At 51.1% G+C, this 16,175-nt stretch overlaps 1 protein-coding gene across 1 annotated transcript in view; it reads right to left on the bottom strand.

Annotated features, from left to right (window-relative positions):
- The window catches only part of MYH6 (myosin heavy chain 6), a 70,737-nt gene that overhangs the window by 31,968 nt on the left and 22,594 nt on the right, over positions 1 to 16,175 (bottom strand). The window contains 10 exon segments of the mRNA XM_060255351.1: positions 2,451 to 2,518; positions 2,521 to 2,576; positions 5,500 to 5,548; positions 5,551 to 5,635; positions 8,028 to 8,151; positions 8,266 to 8,383; positions 8,831 to 8,918; positions 9,628 to 9,701; positions 12,308 to 12,617; positions 14,548 to 14,718. Of these exon segments, the coding sequence (XP_060111334.1) occupies positions 2,451 to 2,518; positions 2,521 to 2,576; positions 5,500 to 5,548; positions 5,551 to 5,635; positions 8,028 to 8,151; positions 8,266 to 8,383; positions 8,831 to 8,918; positions 9,628 to 9,701; positions 12,308 to 12,617; positions 14,548 to 14,718 (1,143 nt within the window).

Here is a 16,175-nt window from a genome sequence, read left to right as displayed (position 1 = left end):
CCCTGTGAGGTGAGTGGGGCTTAGAGGGTTCTCACAGTAGTGGCCCTTTCAAGGACAACCTCTGCCAGAGCTATGGCCCAAGGCCATGCTAGCAGGTGCAAGTGGAGGAGTGGGGGAATCAAACCCGGTTCTCCCAGATAAGAGTCTGCACACTTAAACACTACACCAAACTGTGGAGTCTTGTGTGCAAAAATTTTGCTTTGTGAGCTACTGGCATGAAAGTTGGGAGCAACGGCATTAATTAGTTTGCTCTGAGACCATTTTTCCTGAGCAAAGATGAAAATGCGTGAGCCGGAGGCTAAAAAACTGTGCGTTAGTTCATGCTAACTCAGCTTAGAGGGAATGCTGGTCAGGTCTCAGTCAGCCGTAGCTGTCTTACGAAGAGGGCCGATTTACACAAGCTACAGAATTAACCTGCAGAGCTTCTCTCTGGGCTTTTCTCACCGGAGACCACAGAGGGGGGAATTGCATATTTAAATCACCTCGTATGTAGAAAACTAAAATGTCAAGGAGAAAAATTCAGTGCTGATGGGCTCTTTTTCTAATTGCAGAGAATGTGTATGTGCTGAATATGTCCTATACAAGCTGCTGTAACAATTCAGTGATAGCCATTTTGGAAGAAGAAAAAAAGTTGTTTTATACCCTGCCCTTCATTACTCAAAGGTAGGACTGTCAAGTCCCCCTCGGCCTCTGGCAGGGGACTGTTTTCGTGAACTCTATGGTACCATAGAGTTTTCCTCCCAAATTGCTAGAGCGTCCAGGGAAACCGTAGAGTTTTCCCGGACGCTCTTAGAATATCTGGCACACAACATCACGGGCACGATGACACCAATCCTCCAGGATTGGCTACATCAGGGGTGTGTGGCCTAATATGCAAAGGAGCCCCTGCTAGAACTCCAAGCTCTTGGAGGATTGGCTACATCAGGGGTATGGGGCCTAATATGCAAAGGAGCCCCTGCTAGAATCCCAAGCTCTTGGGGATTGGCTACATCAGGGGTATGGGGGCTAATATGCAAAGGAGCCCCTGCTAGAATCCCAAGCTCTTGGGGGATTGGCTACATCAGGGGTATGGGGCCTAATATGCAAAGGAGCCCTGCTAGAATTCCAAGCTCTTGGGGGATTGGCTACATCAGGGGTGTGGGGCCTAATATGCAAATGAGCCCCTGCTAGAATTCCAAGCTCGTGGAGGATTGGCTACATCAGGGGTGTGTGGCCTAATATGCAAAGGAGCCCCTGCTAGAATCCCAAGCTCTTGGAGGATTGGCTACATCAGGGGTGTGTGGCCTAATATGCAAAGGAGCCCCTGCTAGAATCCCAAGCTCTTGGAGGATTGGCTACATCAGGGGTGTGGGGCCTAATATGCAAAAGAGCCCCTGCTAGAATTCCAAACTCTTGGGGGATTGGCTACATCAGGGGTGTGTGGCCTAATATGCAAAGGAGCTCCTGCTAGAATTCCAAACTCTTGGGGGATTGGCTACATCAGGGGTGTGGGGCCTAATATGCAAAAGAGCCCCTGCTAGAATTCCAAGCTCTTGAAGGACTGGCTACATCAGGGGGTGTGTGGCCTAATATGCAAAGGAGCCCCTGCTAGAATTCCAAGCTCTTGGAGGATTAGCTTCATCAGGGGTGTGTGGCCTATATGCAAAAGAGTTCCTGCTACAAGAAAAGTCCTGCTGAGAGATCATTTCTCCCTAACATGATTGGCTAATGCCTTTTGAGATCTTGCCTGCTTGGCCCCCAGTGCCAGCAAACACTTTCATTCTACCTGCTTTCAGCCTTTGGCACATTGTGGTCAGAATTTTATTCCTAAAAGCGTTTTCATTGATTACTCAATTATATGTTGTAGGTCTTTTTTTAAAAAATCCCTTTCTGCTTTTCGATTGGTTCTCCACAAGGGCTGTGGGCTCAGTAGCAGAGCCTGTGGTTTGCACGAAGGACGTCTCAGGTTCAATCCCCAGCATCTCCAGTTACAAAGAACTGCCGTAGGTGATATGAAAGAACCCTGCTAGAAATCCAGAAAGCCGCTGCCAGTCTGAGTAGACACGATACCGGCTTTGATGGACCGATGGTCTAATTCAGTTGTAGTAATAATAGTAGTTGTAGAAGAAGAAGAAGACTGCAGATTTACACCTCTCCCTTCTCTCTGAAGGGAGCGGCTTACAATCTCCTACATCTTCGCATCCCACAACAGACACCCTGTGAGGTAGGTGGAGCTGAGAGAACTCTGACAGAAAATGCCCTTTCAAGGACAGCTCTGCCAGAGCTATGGCTGACCCGAGTCCATTCCAGCAGCTGCAAGTGGAGGAGCGGGGGAATCAAAACCCGGTTCTCCCAGATAGGAGTCCACGCACTTAACCACTGCCGCAAACTGGCTCTCTCAGCAGCTTTGTGTGTTCATTCACGTATGTGTGTTCTTGGTCTCTGCCTTCCCTCCTCACGAGGAGTCTCACCTGCATTTCCTTCTCGGTCTCTGCGCTCTTCAGCAGTGGCTTGATCTTGAAATAGAGCTTCATCCACGCCAGTTCTTCACTCCCATGAAGGCCCGGATGTTCCATTGAATCACCTGAAGGGCATCTCTGCAGAGACAGACGGGAGACAGAGGGAGGAAGTGACGCTCCAGGTGTGTCTCACCTTGCTTTGGGCTCAGCATCTACCTTCAAATGCTTCTTGGATTAGAATTATCATCATAAAACCTTACTCCCATCATACTTTTAAAATTACTTTCTCCCCCAGGGGTCGTTTTGTAGAAAAATAGGTGGTGGAGCTCATTAGCATAACTCATTAGCATATGCTGCCCCCCCCCCCCAGCCAAAAGGATCCTGATGCAAAAAAAGAGAGCCCCAGGCAAGCAAGGCCTGCTTGGGCTGGCTAGAGATCCAGCCAGCCCAAGCAGGCCTCGCTCGCCTGGGGCTCTCCTGGGCCATACCCCCAGTCAAAAGGCCAGCAAGCCACCACCGCCCAAAATCACACAAGAAGTGGAGAAAGGGTGTCACGGGCTTCTCCAGGGGTTAACGAGGGCTGCTGGGGGTGTGGCAAAGCCCCTGGTGGCTGGCTGGCTGCCCGCTCTCCTAATCCAGGGATTGTTATGCAGCTGCACCTACTATTCAATGGACAAGGTAGGTGGGAGGAAGAGGGGGAACCCTCAGAAAGGTTCAGGAGCTGCACTCCTGTGAGCTCCTGCTGATCTGAGGCCTGCTTTCTCCTGTGTGGCCACAGGGGCATGATGAAGATTTCCATCTGTCTGCTTTATATGTTTTGGTTATTTCCCCATTTTTTTTTTTTTTGAAATATTATAAAGTTTGTCAAATCTTAGAATTCAGCAAAATGCTCACAGGGGGTTTGAACAATGGATCCCAGAAACAAGTATTTTTTTTTGGGGGGGGGGGTTAAGAAAGAAAGAGCACAATACAATTTAAAGGTTTGCTCCTGTGAGCTCCTGCCCCAAATGAGGCCTGGTCACCCCCACATGCGGCCAGAAAAGGAGTGGCCAACAGAGGAACAGGTCGAAGAAAGCAGAAGGACAGGATCATTTGGAGGGAATTCAGCAAGAGACAGAAATCTAGCAAGGTTTCTGCGCAGAGGTTAACCCTGAGTCCTTCCAGCCACAGCAGTTGCCCTTTTGTGTCAACCCCTGACACCAACCCTGCCCGTTTGTCCGACCTATGTTATGTACATGAATCAAATAATATATGTGGACACGGGGTGTTCCTGCCTGGCTCATCGGAGCCACACGAAATGAGCTTGGGGAACTGAGAACAATGGGCAGCAGGATCCAAATACCTGCTGCCCTGCACCAATCACAGGGATCCGACAGGTTTGAATGATCCAATGCCGTGCTTGCGCAGGAACCCAGAGTTGTATATAGTTAAGGCCCCATTGGCCGGGGTGCCAGTCTTGTCCTGTAGTGCAGTAGCAACAATGCGGTATTCATTGGGGAGGGACAGTGGCTCATTGGTAGAGCATCTGCTTGGTAAGCAGAAGGTCCCAGGTTCAATCCCCGGCATCTCCAAGTAAAAAGGGTGCAGGCAAGTAGGCATGGAAAACCTCAGCTTGAGACCCTGGAGAGCCACTGCTGGTCAGGGGAGGGACAGTGGCTCAGTGGTAGAGCATCTGCTTGGGAAGCAGAAGGTCCCAGGTTCAATCCCCGGCATCTCCAAGTAAAAAGGGTGCAGGCAAGTAGGCGTGGAAAACCTCAGCTTGAGACCCTGGAGAGCCACTGCTGGTCAGGGGAGGGACAGTGGCTCAGTGGTAGAGCATCTGCTTGGGAAGCAGAAGGTCCCAGGTTCAATCCCCGGCATCTCCAACTAAAAAGGGTCCAGGCAAGTAGGCGTGGAAAACCTCAGTTTGAGACCCTGGAGAGCCACTGCTGGTCAGGGGAGGGACGGTGGCTCAGTGGTAGAGCATCTGCTTGGGAAGCAGAAGGTTCCAGGTTCAATCCCCGGCATCTCCAACTAAAAAGGGTCCAGGCAAGTAGGCGTGAAAAACCTCAGCATGAGACCCTGCAGAGCCACTGCCAGTCTGAGTAGACAATACTGTCTTTGATGGACCGAGGGTCTGATTCAGTAGAAGGCAGCTTCATATGTTCATTTGTTCAAAGAGCTTGCTATCACTTACATCTCGCCTCATCCGTGCGAAGAACCCACTATTTCACAACCTATATGTCAAGGGTGGGCAACGGTAGCTCTCTAGATGGTTTTTTTTTGCCTACAACTCCCATCAGCCCCAGCCATTGGCCATGCTGTCCGGGCCTGATGGGAGTTGTAGGCAAAAAAAAAATACCTGAAGAGCTACGTTGGCCACCCCTGCTTTATGGAATATGATGCTAGAATGACTGAAAGGTGCATAGAAGGGGGAGGGGAACACAGGGAACAGGTTGGATTCTTGGCTTGGTCAGTGGATCCGACTCCATTGCTCCATCTGACAATTGAATCTTGAAGGTTAACTGCTGCATATGAGGACCGGTGTTGCATTTACCCGTGCTCCTACCTGGCTCGTTGGAGTCTTTAGGACTGAGTTTGGGGACTCAGGAACAATGGGCGGTGGGATCCAAACCCCCTGCTGCTCCGCTCCAATCACAAGCCCCCTGCTGGTTTAAATGACCCAATGGCGTCCTAGCTCTGGATAGAGTTGGCCCAGTTGAGCAGTCTCATAGTTCAGCGGCCACCGTGCTGTAACTTAATAAAGAGCTACGATCGCTGCAACTGCATGTCTTCTCTGCGTTGAACCGCTATATCAGGGGTGGCTGACGGTAGCTCTCCAAATGGTTTTTTTTGCTTACAACTCCCATCAGCCCCCGGCCAGCATGGCCAACAGCTGGGGCTGATGGGAGTTGTAGGCAAAAAAAAAAACCCATCTGGAGAGCTACCGTTGGCCACCCCTGCACTGTATTATAGTAACCAAGACTGCCAGGCCTTACTGTGCAACCGTCCTAATTTTTCCCAACCCGTGAAAATCTAAAGCGCTTCTGACGACCGAGCACAAGGTCCGTTTGGCACTCACCGGCGCTCCATGATCTTCCTGAACTCGATGCGCATGAGCTGGCCCCGGCGCGGGCCTGCAGGCGGGTAATGATGCGGGAAAGGCGTTCGTCTCGCATCTCCTCCAGCTGGCCCAGCAGCCCCGCCTTGAAAAACACCTGGGGGGGGGGGAGAGGCAAGCAGGGTAGATGTGTCAGTGTGAGGAGGACCTCTGGCTACACGTAAGAAAGCTGCTACCTTGATTCATGACCTGCTCTGTTCACAGGTAACCATCTGCATAAGAAGAAGAAGATATTGGATTTATATCCCGCCCTCCACTCCGAAGAGTCTCGGAGCGCCTCACAATCTCCTTTCCCTTCCTCCCCCACAACAGACACCCTGTGAGGTAGATGAAGATATTGGATTTATATCCTGCCCTCCACTCCGAAGAGTCTCAGAGTGCCTCACAATCTCCTTTCCCTTCCTCCCCACAACAGACACCCTGTGAGGTAGATGAAGATATTGGATTTATATCCCGCCCTCCACTCCGAAGAGTCTCAGAGTGCCTCACAATCTCCTTTTCCTCCCCCCCCTCACAACAGACACCCTGTGAGGTAGATGAAGATATTGGATTTATATCCCGCCCTCCACTCCGAAGAGTCTCAGAGTGCCTCACAATCTCCTTTTCCTCCCCCCCCCTCACAACAGACACCCTGTGAGGTAGATGAAGATATTGGATTTATATCCCGCCCTCCACTCCGAAGAGTCTCAGAGTGCCTCACAATCTCCTTTTCCTCCCCCCCCCCCTCACAACAGACACCCTGTGAGGTAGATGAAGATATTGGATTTATATCCCGCCCTCCACTCCGAAGAGTCTCGGAGCGCGTCACAATCTCCTTTACCTTCCCCCCCCCACACAACAGACACCCTGTGAGGTAGATGAAGATATTGGATTTATATCCTGCCCTCCACTCCGAAGAGTCTCAGAGCGCCTCACAATCTCCTTTACCTTCCTCCCCCACAACAGACACCCTGTGAGGTAGATGAAGATATTGGATTTATATCTCGCCCTCCACTCCGAAGAGTCTCAGAGTGCCTCACAATCTCCTTTTCCTCCCCCCCCCCTCACAACAGACACCCTGTGAGGTAGATGAAGATATTGGATTTATATCCCGCCCTCCACTCCGAAGAGTCTCAGAGTGCCTCACAATCTCCTTTTCCTCCCCCCCCCCTCACAACAGACACCCTGTGAGGTAGATGAAGATATTGGATTTATATCCCACCCTCCACTCCGAAGAGTCTCGGAGCGCCTCACAATCTCCTTTACCTCCCCCCCCCACACAACAGACACCCTGTGAGGTAGATGAAGATATTGGATTTATATCCTGCCCTCCACTCCGAAGAGTCTCAGAGCGCCTCACAATCTCCTTTACCTTCCTCCCCCACAACAGACACCCTGTGAGGTAGATGAAGATATTGGATTTATATCCCGCCCTCCACTCCGAAGAGTCTCAGAGTGCCTAGCAATCTCCTTTACCTTTCCCCCCCACAACAGACACCCTGTGAGGTAGATGAAGATATTGGATTTATATCCCACCCTCCACTCTGAAGAGTCTCAGAGAGGCTCACAATCTCCTTTACCTTCCCCCCCCCCCCCACACAACAGACACCCTGTGAGGTAGATGAAGATATTGGATTTATATCCCGCCCTCCGCTCTGAAGAGTCTCAGAGCGCTCACAATCTCCTTTCCCTTCCTCCCCACAACAGACACGCTGTGAGTTAGATGAAGATATTGGATTTATATCCCGCCCTCCACTCTGAAGAGTCTCAGAGCGCCTCACAATCTCCTTTACCTTCCCCGCCAACAACAGACACCCTGTGAGGTAGATGAAGATACTGGATTTATATCCTGCCCTCCACTCCAAAGAGTCTCAGAGCAGCTCACAATCTCCTTTCCTTCCTTCCCCACAACGGACACCCTGTGAGGTAGATGAAGATATTGGATTTATATCCTGCCCTCCACTCCAAAGAGTCTCAGAGCAGCTCACAATCTCCTTTCCCTTCCTTCCCCACAACGGACACCCTATGAGGTAGATGAAGATATTGGATTTATAGTGCCTAAACTATATATATATATAGGCCACTGTGTGACACAGAGTGTTGGACTAGATGGGCCATTGGCTTGATCCAACATGGCTTCTCGTATTCTTATGTTCTTAACGGGCTCAGGGCAGCTAACAACAGTTAAAAACCACATAGAACAGGGGTGGCCAACGGTAGCTCTCCAGATGTTTTTTGCCTACAACTCCCATCAGCCTCAGCCAGCATGGCCAATGGCTGGGGCTGATGGGAATTGTAGGCAAAAAAATCTGGAGAGCTACCGTTGGCTACCCCCAACATAGAATACTAAAAAACAATATACAATACAATGCAATAGCTGTCTGAGAATGACAGTTAAACCGGTTTCAATCTGTAGCACGGCTAAGATGCTGACTCTGTATCATCTGCAAAGAGACACAGTCTCCAGTCTTCGCACGCCCTCCTGGCCCACAAGCGCTCTGACCCCTCACCTTGGTGTGCCCGAATTTATACTGGTTGTGGTCGATGTCCAGGGAGCCCAGCAGCTTCTCTGCTCCTTTCCTGCTGTCGATGAACTGACCCTCCGGAATAGCGGCTGGATTCAGGATACGATACCTGGTGGGGAGGGAAACATTTGGTAAGAACTACCAAAGTAGCCTACGTTCACGGATGGCAGGGTGCCCATGTAAAGCGAATCGCTAGCTACACATGGTTGACTCCCAGACCTACCGTTGCCTGAAGTCCCCGTAGAGGATGCGGTTGGGGAACCCCTTACGGCAAATCCGGATCCCCTCCAGAACCCCGTTGCAGCGCAGCTGGTGCATGACCAAAGGGTTATCCATCACGCCTGGGCATGGAACGTGGACAGAAAGAGAAAGTGAGAGAGGAAGATTGGGCAGAAGGCGTCATCCTCTTTCGGTAAGTACGTCTCCCGTTTCCCCAACAAATCTTTATCCCTCTTCTTCGGATTTAAAGGCAGAGACTTGTCTTCTTGTTTGTTATTCTGTTCTGTATCTTGTCCCCTGTTTTGGATGATCCAGGCTGGCTCAGTCTTATCAGCTCTCCCAAGGTCAGGTTTAGAGACAGTGGCTGGCCCAAGGTCACCCAGCAAGCATCCCTGGCTGAGTAAGGATTCGAACCTGCATCTCCCAGATCCTAGTGTGATACGCTAACCACGACAGATCTGTCCGAGCTGATTTGGGGTTATGTTGAGACAGAACACGGAATGACACACCCCGGTTTTTCAATGCCCCCAACAGAAGGGCTCTTCTCTCACCCCACCCTGCATCCTTACCAGGTGCCTTCTTTTCATTGGGGATTAAACACCGCACAAAATGGGGATGTGTCGTTTTCAGGTTTGCCATCAGCTTGTTCAGGTTCTCCTGCAGAAGGCATAAGATACAGAAAAAGAGAGAGACAGAGACAGAGAGACAGACAGAGGGAGACAGAGACAGAGGGAGACAGAGACAGACAGACCGATGTCAGAAGTTGTTGGGTCTTCCTCTTTCTGCAGTCCTCAGCATTATTTATTTACTTTATTTCTACCCTGTCTTTCTCTTCAGTGGGAACCTAAAGTGGCCTTCGTCATTCTCCTCTCCTCCCTTTTATCTTCACAGCCACCCTGTGAGGTAGGTTAGGCTGAGAGTGTGTGATTGGCCCAGCGAGCTTTCATGGCAGAAATGGGATTCAAATCTGAGTCTCCTGGATCCTAGTTTGACAGGTTAACAACTACACCATGTTAGCACCACCAGTCTGGGTGCCCAGCGGTGCAAAATAACCAGTCCTGACGGCATGAGGAATGGAACATAAGCTAGAAAATAACACTTCCAGTTAGGATGGAGACCTGGCAGATCTTAATCTTTGGCTGGAAGAAATGGGGGAAGACAGGGGGAGAGCAGGACACCCCAGCAAGACCAGGATCTCTCCTCTTGGCTTGACCACTTTCCAAGTTTTCTAATTATTGTGCCCCCTTGGGTACCACCTCAGAACCATTATCCCTCCAGTTCCCATGTCTGCCTTCCTAGGATCCCCCTGTCCCTTGGTACAGATGTCCCCTCCTTCCACCTGACCCCCCAAGCTCTGGTCTCATACCCGGTGAAGTGCGGAGACAGTCTGGAAAGACGACCCTTTCTTCTTAGAGCCTTTTCCTTTGCCACCATCTCCACCTAAAGAAGAAGAAGCGATGGGATTTATACCCTGCCTTTTCACTTGGAGTCTCTGAGCGGCTTACAGTCTGCTTTCCCTTTCTTTACCCACAACAGGAGCCTTGGGAGGTAGGTGGAGCTGTGAGAGCTCTTTCAAGAACAGCTCCTTCGAGAACAGCTCTGAGAGAGCTGCGACTGATCCAAAATCACTCCAGCAGGTGCATGTGGAGGAGTGGAGAATCAAACCCGGTTCTCCCAGATTAGAGTCTCTGCAGTTAACCATTACAGCAAGCTCACTCTTTACGGGAGCGTGGGGGGTAGAGACACAGGAAGCCACTTCGCACCGGATTTAGGAACCCCCAGCTTGGCAGGAACGCCCCTCCCCAAAGTTTTCACAACTGTCCAACTTCCAACTGCCTTAACATTGAAAGACTGACTGGCGCGGCCTCCATCTCCCTCTCTCCCTCTCTGCTCTGTGTCTTTACTAAAGGCCCTTTTCTCATTGTCCAGTTTTCACTGATTACCAATTCAGACTGCATGGGCAGGAGTATTCACATGAATGCTCCTCCCCACAAAGCAACCCCCTCTGGATAGAAAACTAGCAAATCAGGGAAGAAAGCTCCAAGCTTCACCTTCTCAGTATGTTAGTTTTCCAAAAGCAGGGGTATTTTGTCTTAAGAACATAACAGAAGCCATGTTGGATCAGGCCAACGGACCATCCAGTCCAACACTCACATAAGAAAAAAAGAGAAGCCATGTTGGATCAGGCCAGTGGCACATCCAGTCCAACAGTCTGTGTCACATAAGAACAGAAGAGAAGCCATGTTGGATCAGGCCCAATGGCCCATTCAGTCCAACACTCACATAAGAAAAGAAGAGAAGCCATGTTGGATCAGGCCAGTGGCACATCCAGTCCAACAGTCTGTGTCACATAAGAACAGAAGAGAAGCCATGTTGGATCAGGCCAACGGCCCATCCAGTCCAACACTCTGTGTCACATAAGAACAGAAGAGAAGCCATGTTGGATCAGGTCAATGGCCCATCCAGTCCCATTGCCTCCTCCAGTCATCTACACCAGGGGTCTCCCACCCCCAGGCCATGGACCAATACCGGTCCCGTGGCCTGTTAGCAACCGGGCCGTGAGTTTTATAATTATTTCATTATATATTACAATGTAGGAAGAAGAAGACATTGGATTTATATCCTGCCCTCCACTCCGAATTTCAGAGCCTCAGAGCGGCTCACAATCTCCTTTACCTTCCTCCCTCAAAACAGACGCCCTGTGAGGTGGATGGGGATGAGAGAGCTCTCCCAGAAGCTGCCCTTTCAAGGACAACTCTGTGAGAAACTCTGGCTGACCCACAGCCATTCCAGCAGCTGCAAGTGGAGGAGTGGGGAATCAAACCCCGTTCTCCCAGATAAGAGTCTGCACAATTAACCCACCCCCCCCCCCCAAACACTTTAGAAATAAAGTGCACAATTGTATTATCCTGAAATCATTGTCCCACCCCTCTGCCCCGGTCCATGGAAAAATTGTCTTCCACAAAACCGGTCCCTAGTGCCAAAAAGGTTGCGAACTGCTGATCTACACTTTCACCGCAGCAAGCTGGGTACTCATTTTACCGTCTATACCCTGTGGCTAATAGCCACTGATGGACCTCTGCTCCATATGTTTATCCAATCCCCTCTTGAAGCTGCTATGCGTGTAGTTGCTATCACCTCCTGTGGCAGTGAATTCCACGTGTTAATCACCCTTTGGGTGAAGAAGTGCTTCCTTTTATCCATTCTAACCCGACTGCTCAACAATGTAATTGAATGTCCACGAATTCTTGTATTATGCAAAAGGGAGAAAAGTACTTCTTTTTCTGCCTTCTCGATCCCACAGATAATCTCGTAAACCTCTATCATATTTCTCCAAGCTAAAGAGCCCCTGGTACTTCATAGGGAAAGTGTTCCCAATCCTTTAATAATTCTACTTGCCCTTTTCTGGACTTTCCCCAATGCTATAATATACAGGGCTTTTTTTTGTAGGCGTGGCTGGTAAGGACATTCACCACAATCTCATCCTGCATTGCCACTTGGGGGGGGGGGGGACAAACTTGAATCTGGCTGGCAGTGCCACGGTGCCCGAGAAGACAAAGTTTAGGAGGCAAACCATCTCTGCGTAGGAAACTATGTTGGAATTGGTTTGCATCTACTCCAGCCCCAACAGGTCAGTTTGGTCTACATCTCTCCCACCTGTCTTCCATCTTCCCATCCCTGTATCCTGCATCTTTTGATCCCCACCTCCTTTTCGCTGCCTGCTTGGCCCACCTCACCAGCCCCACCTCACCAGCCCCGTCTCACCAGCCCCACCTCACCAGCCCCGCCTCACCAGCCCCATCTCACCAGCCCCATCTCACCAGCCCCACCTCACCAGCCCCATCTCACCAGCCCCCACCTCACCAGCCCCGCCTCACCAACCCCGCCTCACCAACCCCACCTCACCAGCCCCACCTCACCAGCCCCGCCTCACCAGCCCCGCCTCACCAGCCCCACCTCACCAGCCCCACCTCACCAGCCCCGCCTCACCAACCCCGCCTCACCAACCCCACCTCACCAGCCCCACCTCACCAGCCCCACCTCACCAGCATCGGTGCCAGTATAGCTGGAGAAGAGGGTGGCCAGGAGCTTAAGAGACGACTTCTGGTAGAGCCCCACCACCGTCTCGTTGAGGGGGTCCTTGTTCTTCTGCAACCAGCCGATGATGTTGTAGTCGACGGTGCCAGCGTAGTGGACGAGGGAGAAGTGGGCCTCCGGCTTGCCCTTGGTGTTGCGGGGCTTCCCAAAGTTGGCCGACTTGCCCAGGTGGTTGTCGTACAGCTTGGCCTTGAAGGTCATGTCGGTGGCCTTGGGGAACATGCACTCCTCCTCCAGGATGGACATGATGCCCAGCGGCTGAGAACATAAGAGAAGCCATGTTAGATCAGGCCAATGGCCCATCCAGTCCAACACTCTGTGTCACATAAGAACATAAGAGAAGCCATGTTGGATCAGGCCAGTGGCCCATGCAGTCCAACACTCTGCGTCACATAAGAACAGAAGAGAAACCATGTTGGATCAGGCCAATGGCCCATCCAGTCCAACACTCTGTGTTACATAAGAACATAAGATAAGCCATGTTGGATCAGGCCAAAGGCCCATCCAGTCCAACACTCTGTGTCACATAAGAACATAAGAGAAGCCATGTTGGATCAGGCCAAAGGCCCATCCAGTCCAACACTCTGTGTCACATAAGAACATAAGAGGAGCCATGTTGGATCAGGCCAATGGCCCATCCAGTCCAACACTCTGTGTTACATAAGAGAAGCCATGTTGGATCAGGCCAATGGCCCATCCAGTCCAACACTCTGTGTCACATAAGAACATAAGAGAAGCCATGTTGGATCAGGCCAAAGGCCCATCCAGTCCAACACTCTGTGTCACATAAGAACATAAGAGGAGCCATGTTGGATCAGGCCAATGGCCCATCCAGTCCAACACTCTGTGTCACATAAGAACATAAGAGAAGCCATGTTGGATCAGGCCAGTGGCCCATCCAGTCCAACACTCTGTGTCACATAAGAACATAACAGAAGCCATGTTGGATCAGGCCAGTGGCCCATCCAGTCCAACACTCTGTGGCACATAAGAGAAGCCATGTTGGATCAGGCCAACGGCCCATCCAGTCCAACACTCTGTGTCACATAAGAACATAAGAGAAGCCATGTTGGATCAGGCCAAAGGCCCATCCAGTCCAACACTCTGTGTCACATAAGAGAAGCCCTGTTGGATCAGGCCAATGGCCCATCCAGTCCAACACTCTGTGTCACATAAGAACATAAGAGAAGCCATGTTGGATCAGGCCAACGGCCCATCCAGTCCAACATTTGTGTCACACAGTGGCCAGAAAAACCCAGGTGCCATCAGGAGGTCCATCAGTAGGGCCAGGACACTAGAAGCCCTCCCACTGTTGCCCCTTCCAAGCACCCAGAATACAGAGCATCTCTGCCCCACACAGAGAGTTCCATCTACAAGAACATAAGAGAAGCCATGTTGGATCAGGCCAATGGCCCATCCAGTCCAACACTTTGTGTCACACAGTGGCCAATATATGTCTCTGTGTGTATACACACACACACATATATATATATATATACTGTGGCTAATAGCCACTGATGGACCTCTGCTCCATATTTTTATCCAATCCCCTCTTAAAGCTTATTATTATTATTATTATTAGAAGAAGAAAGTCGTGGTAGTGGAGGATGAGGAGATTGGATTTATACCCCACCCTTCACTCAGAGTCAGAGCAGCTTACAGTTGCCTTCCCTTCTCCTCCCCACAACTGGACACCTGTGAGGTAGGTGGGGCTGAGAGAGCTCTGAGGGAGAGCTGTGACCTATGTTCCCTCTAAGCTGTGGAGTCTTGTGAGCAAAAAAAATCTACTTTGTGAGCTACTGGCATTAAAGTTGTGAGCTGCTGTGTAAATTAGTGTGCTCTGGGGCCACTTTTCCTGAGCTGAGACAGAAGAACACGTGAGCCGGAGCCTAAAAAATTGTGAGCTACCTCATACTCACTCAGCTTAAGAGGGAACACTGGCTGCAACTGGCCCAAAGTCACCCGGCATGTGGAGGGGGAGTGGGGAATCGAACCTGGTTCTCCAGATTAGAGTCCGCCACTCTTAACCACTACACCAAATTGGCTCTTAACCACTGTGCCCAAGAGGCGGGCTCACGGATCAGTGGTCGATCTAGCTGGGAATCCCTGTTCTAATTGCTACCATTGGTGCTCTCTGTCTCCACATCCTGCTGACTATGAGCATCCCCCATAATCCCTGTGGCCACACCTTCTCGATGAGGTCGATGCAGGCCTGGAGGTCCATGCCGAAGTCGATGAACTCCCACTCGATGCCCTCCTTCTTGTACTCCTCCTGCTCCAGCACGAACATGTGGTGGTTGAAGAACTGCTGCAGCTTCTCGTTGGTGAAGTTGATGCAGAGCTGCTCGAAGCTGTTGTACTGGAGGTCCGGGGGGTGGGGAGAGGAAGAAGCAAGTGAACATCCCCACATTTTTGCGGCTCTCCCCTTCCCTCATTTTTGCACCACTGAGGGAGGGTTGCAGCCTCCAGGTGGGGCCTGAAGATTCCCCAGGATTGCAACCATTCTAGAGAGATTGGTTCCCTTGGAGAAAATGGTCATTTTGGAGGGTAGAGTCTATGGCAGGGGTGGCCAGACTGTGGCTTGGGAGACACACGTGGCTCTTTCACACATATTGTGTGGCTCCTGAAGCACCCAATGCCTTGTCAGCAGGCCCGGAGAAGGCATTTCTCTCTTTAAATCATTTCTCCAAGCTAAGCCAACAGGTAGCTTGAAGAATCCATGTAAAGTTGATTTTTTTACACCTTTCCCTCCCTCATCTATTTCCTTCCTTCCTTCCTTCCTTCCTTCCTTCCTTCCTTCCTTCCTTCCTTCCTTCCTTCCTTCCTTCCTTCCTTCCTTCCCTTCCTCCCTCCTTCCCTCCCTCCCTTCCTTCCTCCTTCCCTCCCTTCCTTCCTCCTTCCTTCTTCCTTCCTCCTTCCCTCCCTCCCTTCTTTCCTTCCTTCCTCCCTCCTTCCCTTCCTTCCTCCCTCCCTTCCTTCCTCCCTCCCTTCCTCCCTCCTTCCCTCCCTTCCTCCTTCCTTCCCTCCCTCCCTTCCTCCTTTCCTCCCTCCCTCCCTCCCTTCCTTCTTCCCTCCCTCCTTCCCTCCCTCCCTTCCTCCCTCCTTCCCTTCCTCCCTCCCTCCTTCCCTCCCTCCTTCCCTCCCTTCCTTTCTCCCTTCCTTCCTCCCTTCCTTCCTTCCTCCTTCCCTCCCTCCCTCCCTTCCTTCTTCCCTCCCTCCTTCCCTCCCTCCCTTCCTCCCTCCTTCCCTCCCTCCCTCCCTCCTTCCCTCCCTCCTTCCCTCCCTTCCTTTCTCCCTTCCTTCCTTCCTCCCTTCCTTCCTTCCTCCTTCCCTCCCTCCCTTCCTCCTTCCCTCCCTCCCTCCCTCCCTTCCTCCTTCCCTCCCTCCCTCCCTCCCTCCCTTCCTTCCTTCCTTCCTTCCTTCCTTCCTTCCTTCCTTCCTTCCTTCCTTCCTTCCATCCATCCATCCATCCATCCATCCATCCATCCATCCATCCATCCATCCATCTTTTGGCTCTCAAACATCTGATGTTTATTCTATGCATATTCTATGTGAATCTTACATTAAGCAAGTTTGGCCAGCCCTGCTCTATTACACTATACCCTGCAGGGATCAGTTGCTTTGGAGGGGGGATTCATGGAAGACGGGTCTATCAGTGGCTATTAGCTGTGATGATGAAACGGAACCTCCAAACTCCTCTCGAGTTCAGTTTCTGAATATCCAGGAGGCAACATCAGGGGAAGGCCTCAGCCTCCATACCTTGTTGTTGGACCCCCAGAGGAACTGAATGGCTGCTGTGTGAGACATGAGCTACAC

Source organism: Heteronotia binoei, chromosome 15, assembly GCF_032191835.1.
Source record: "Heteronotia binoei isolate CCM8104 ecotype False Entrance Well chromosome 15, APGP_CSIRO_Hbin_v1, whole genome shotgun sequence".
Taxonomy (NCBI): Eukaryota; Metazoa; Chordata; class Lepidosauria; order Squamata; family Gekkonidae; genus Heteronotia; species Heteronotia binoei.
The sequence above is the reverse complement of the archived record's forward strand: the minus strand, read 5'-3'. Positions and strand labels throughout refer to the sequence as shown.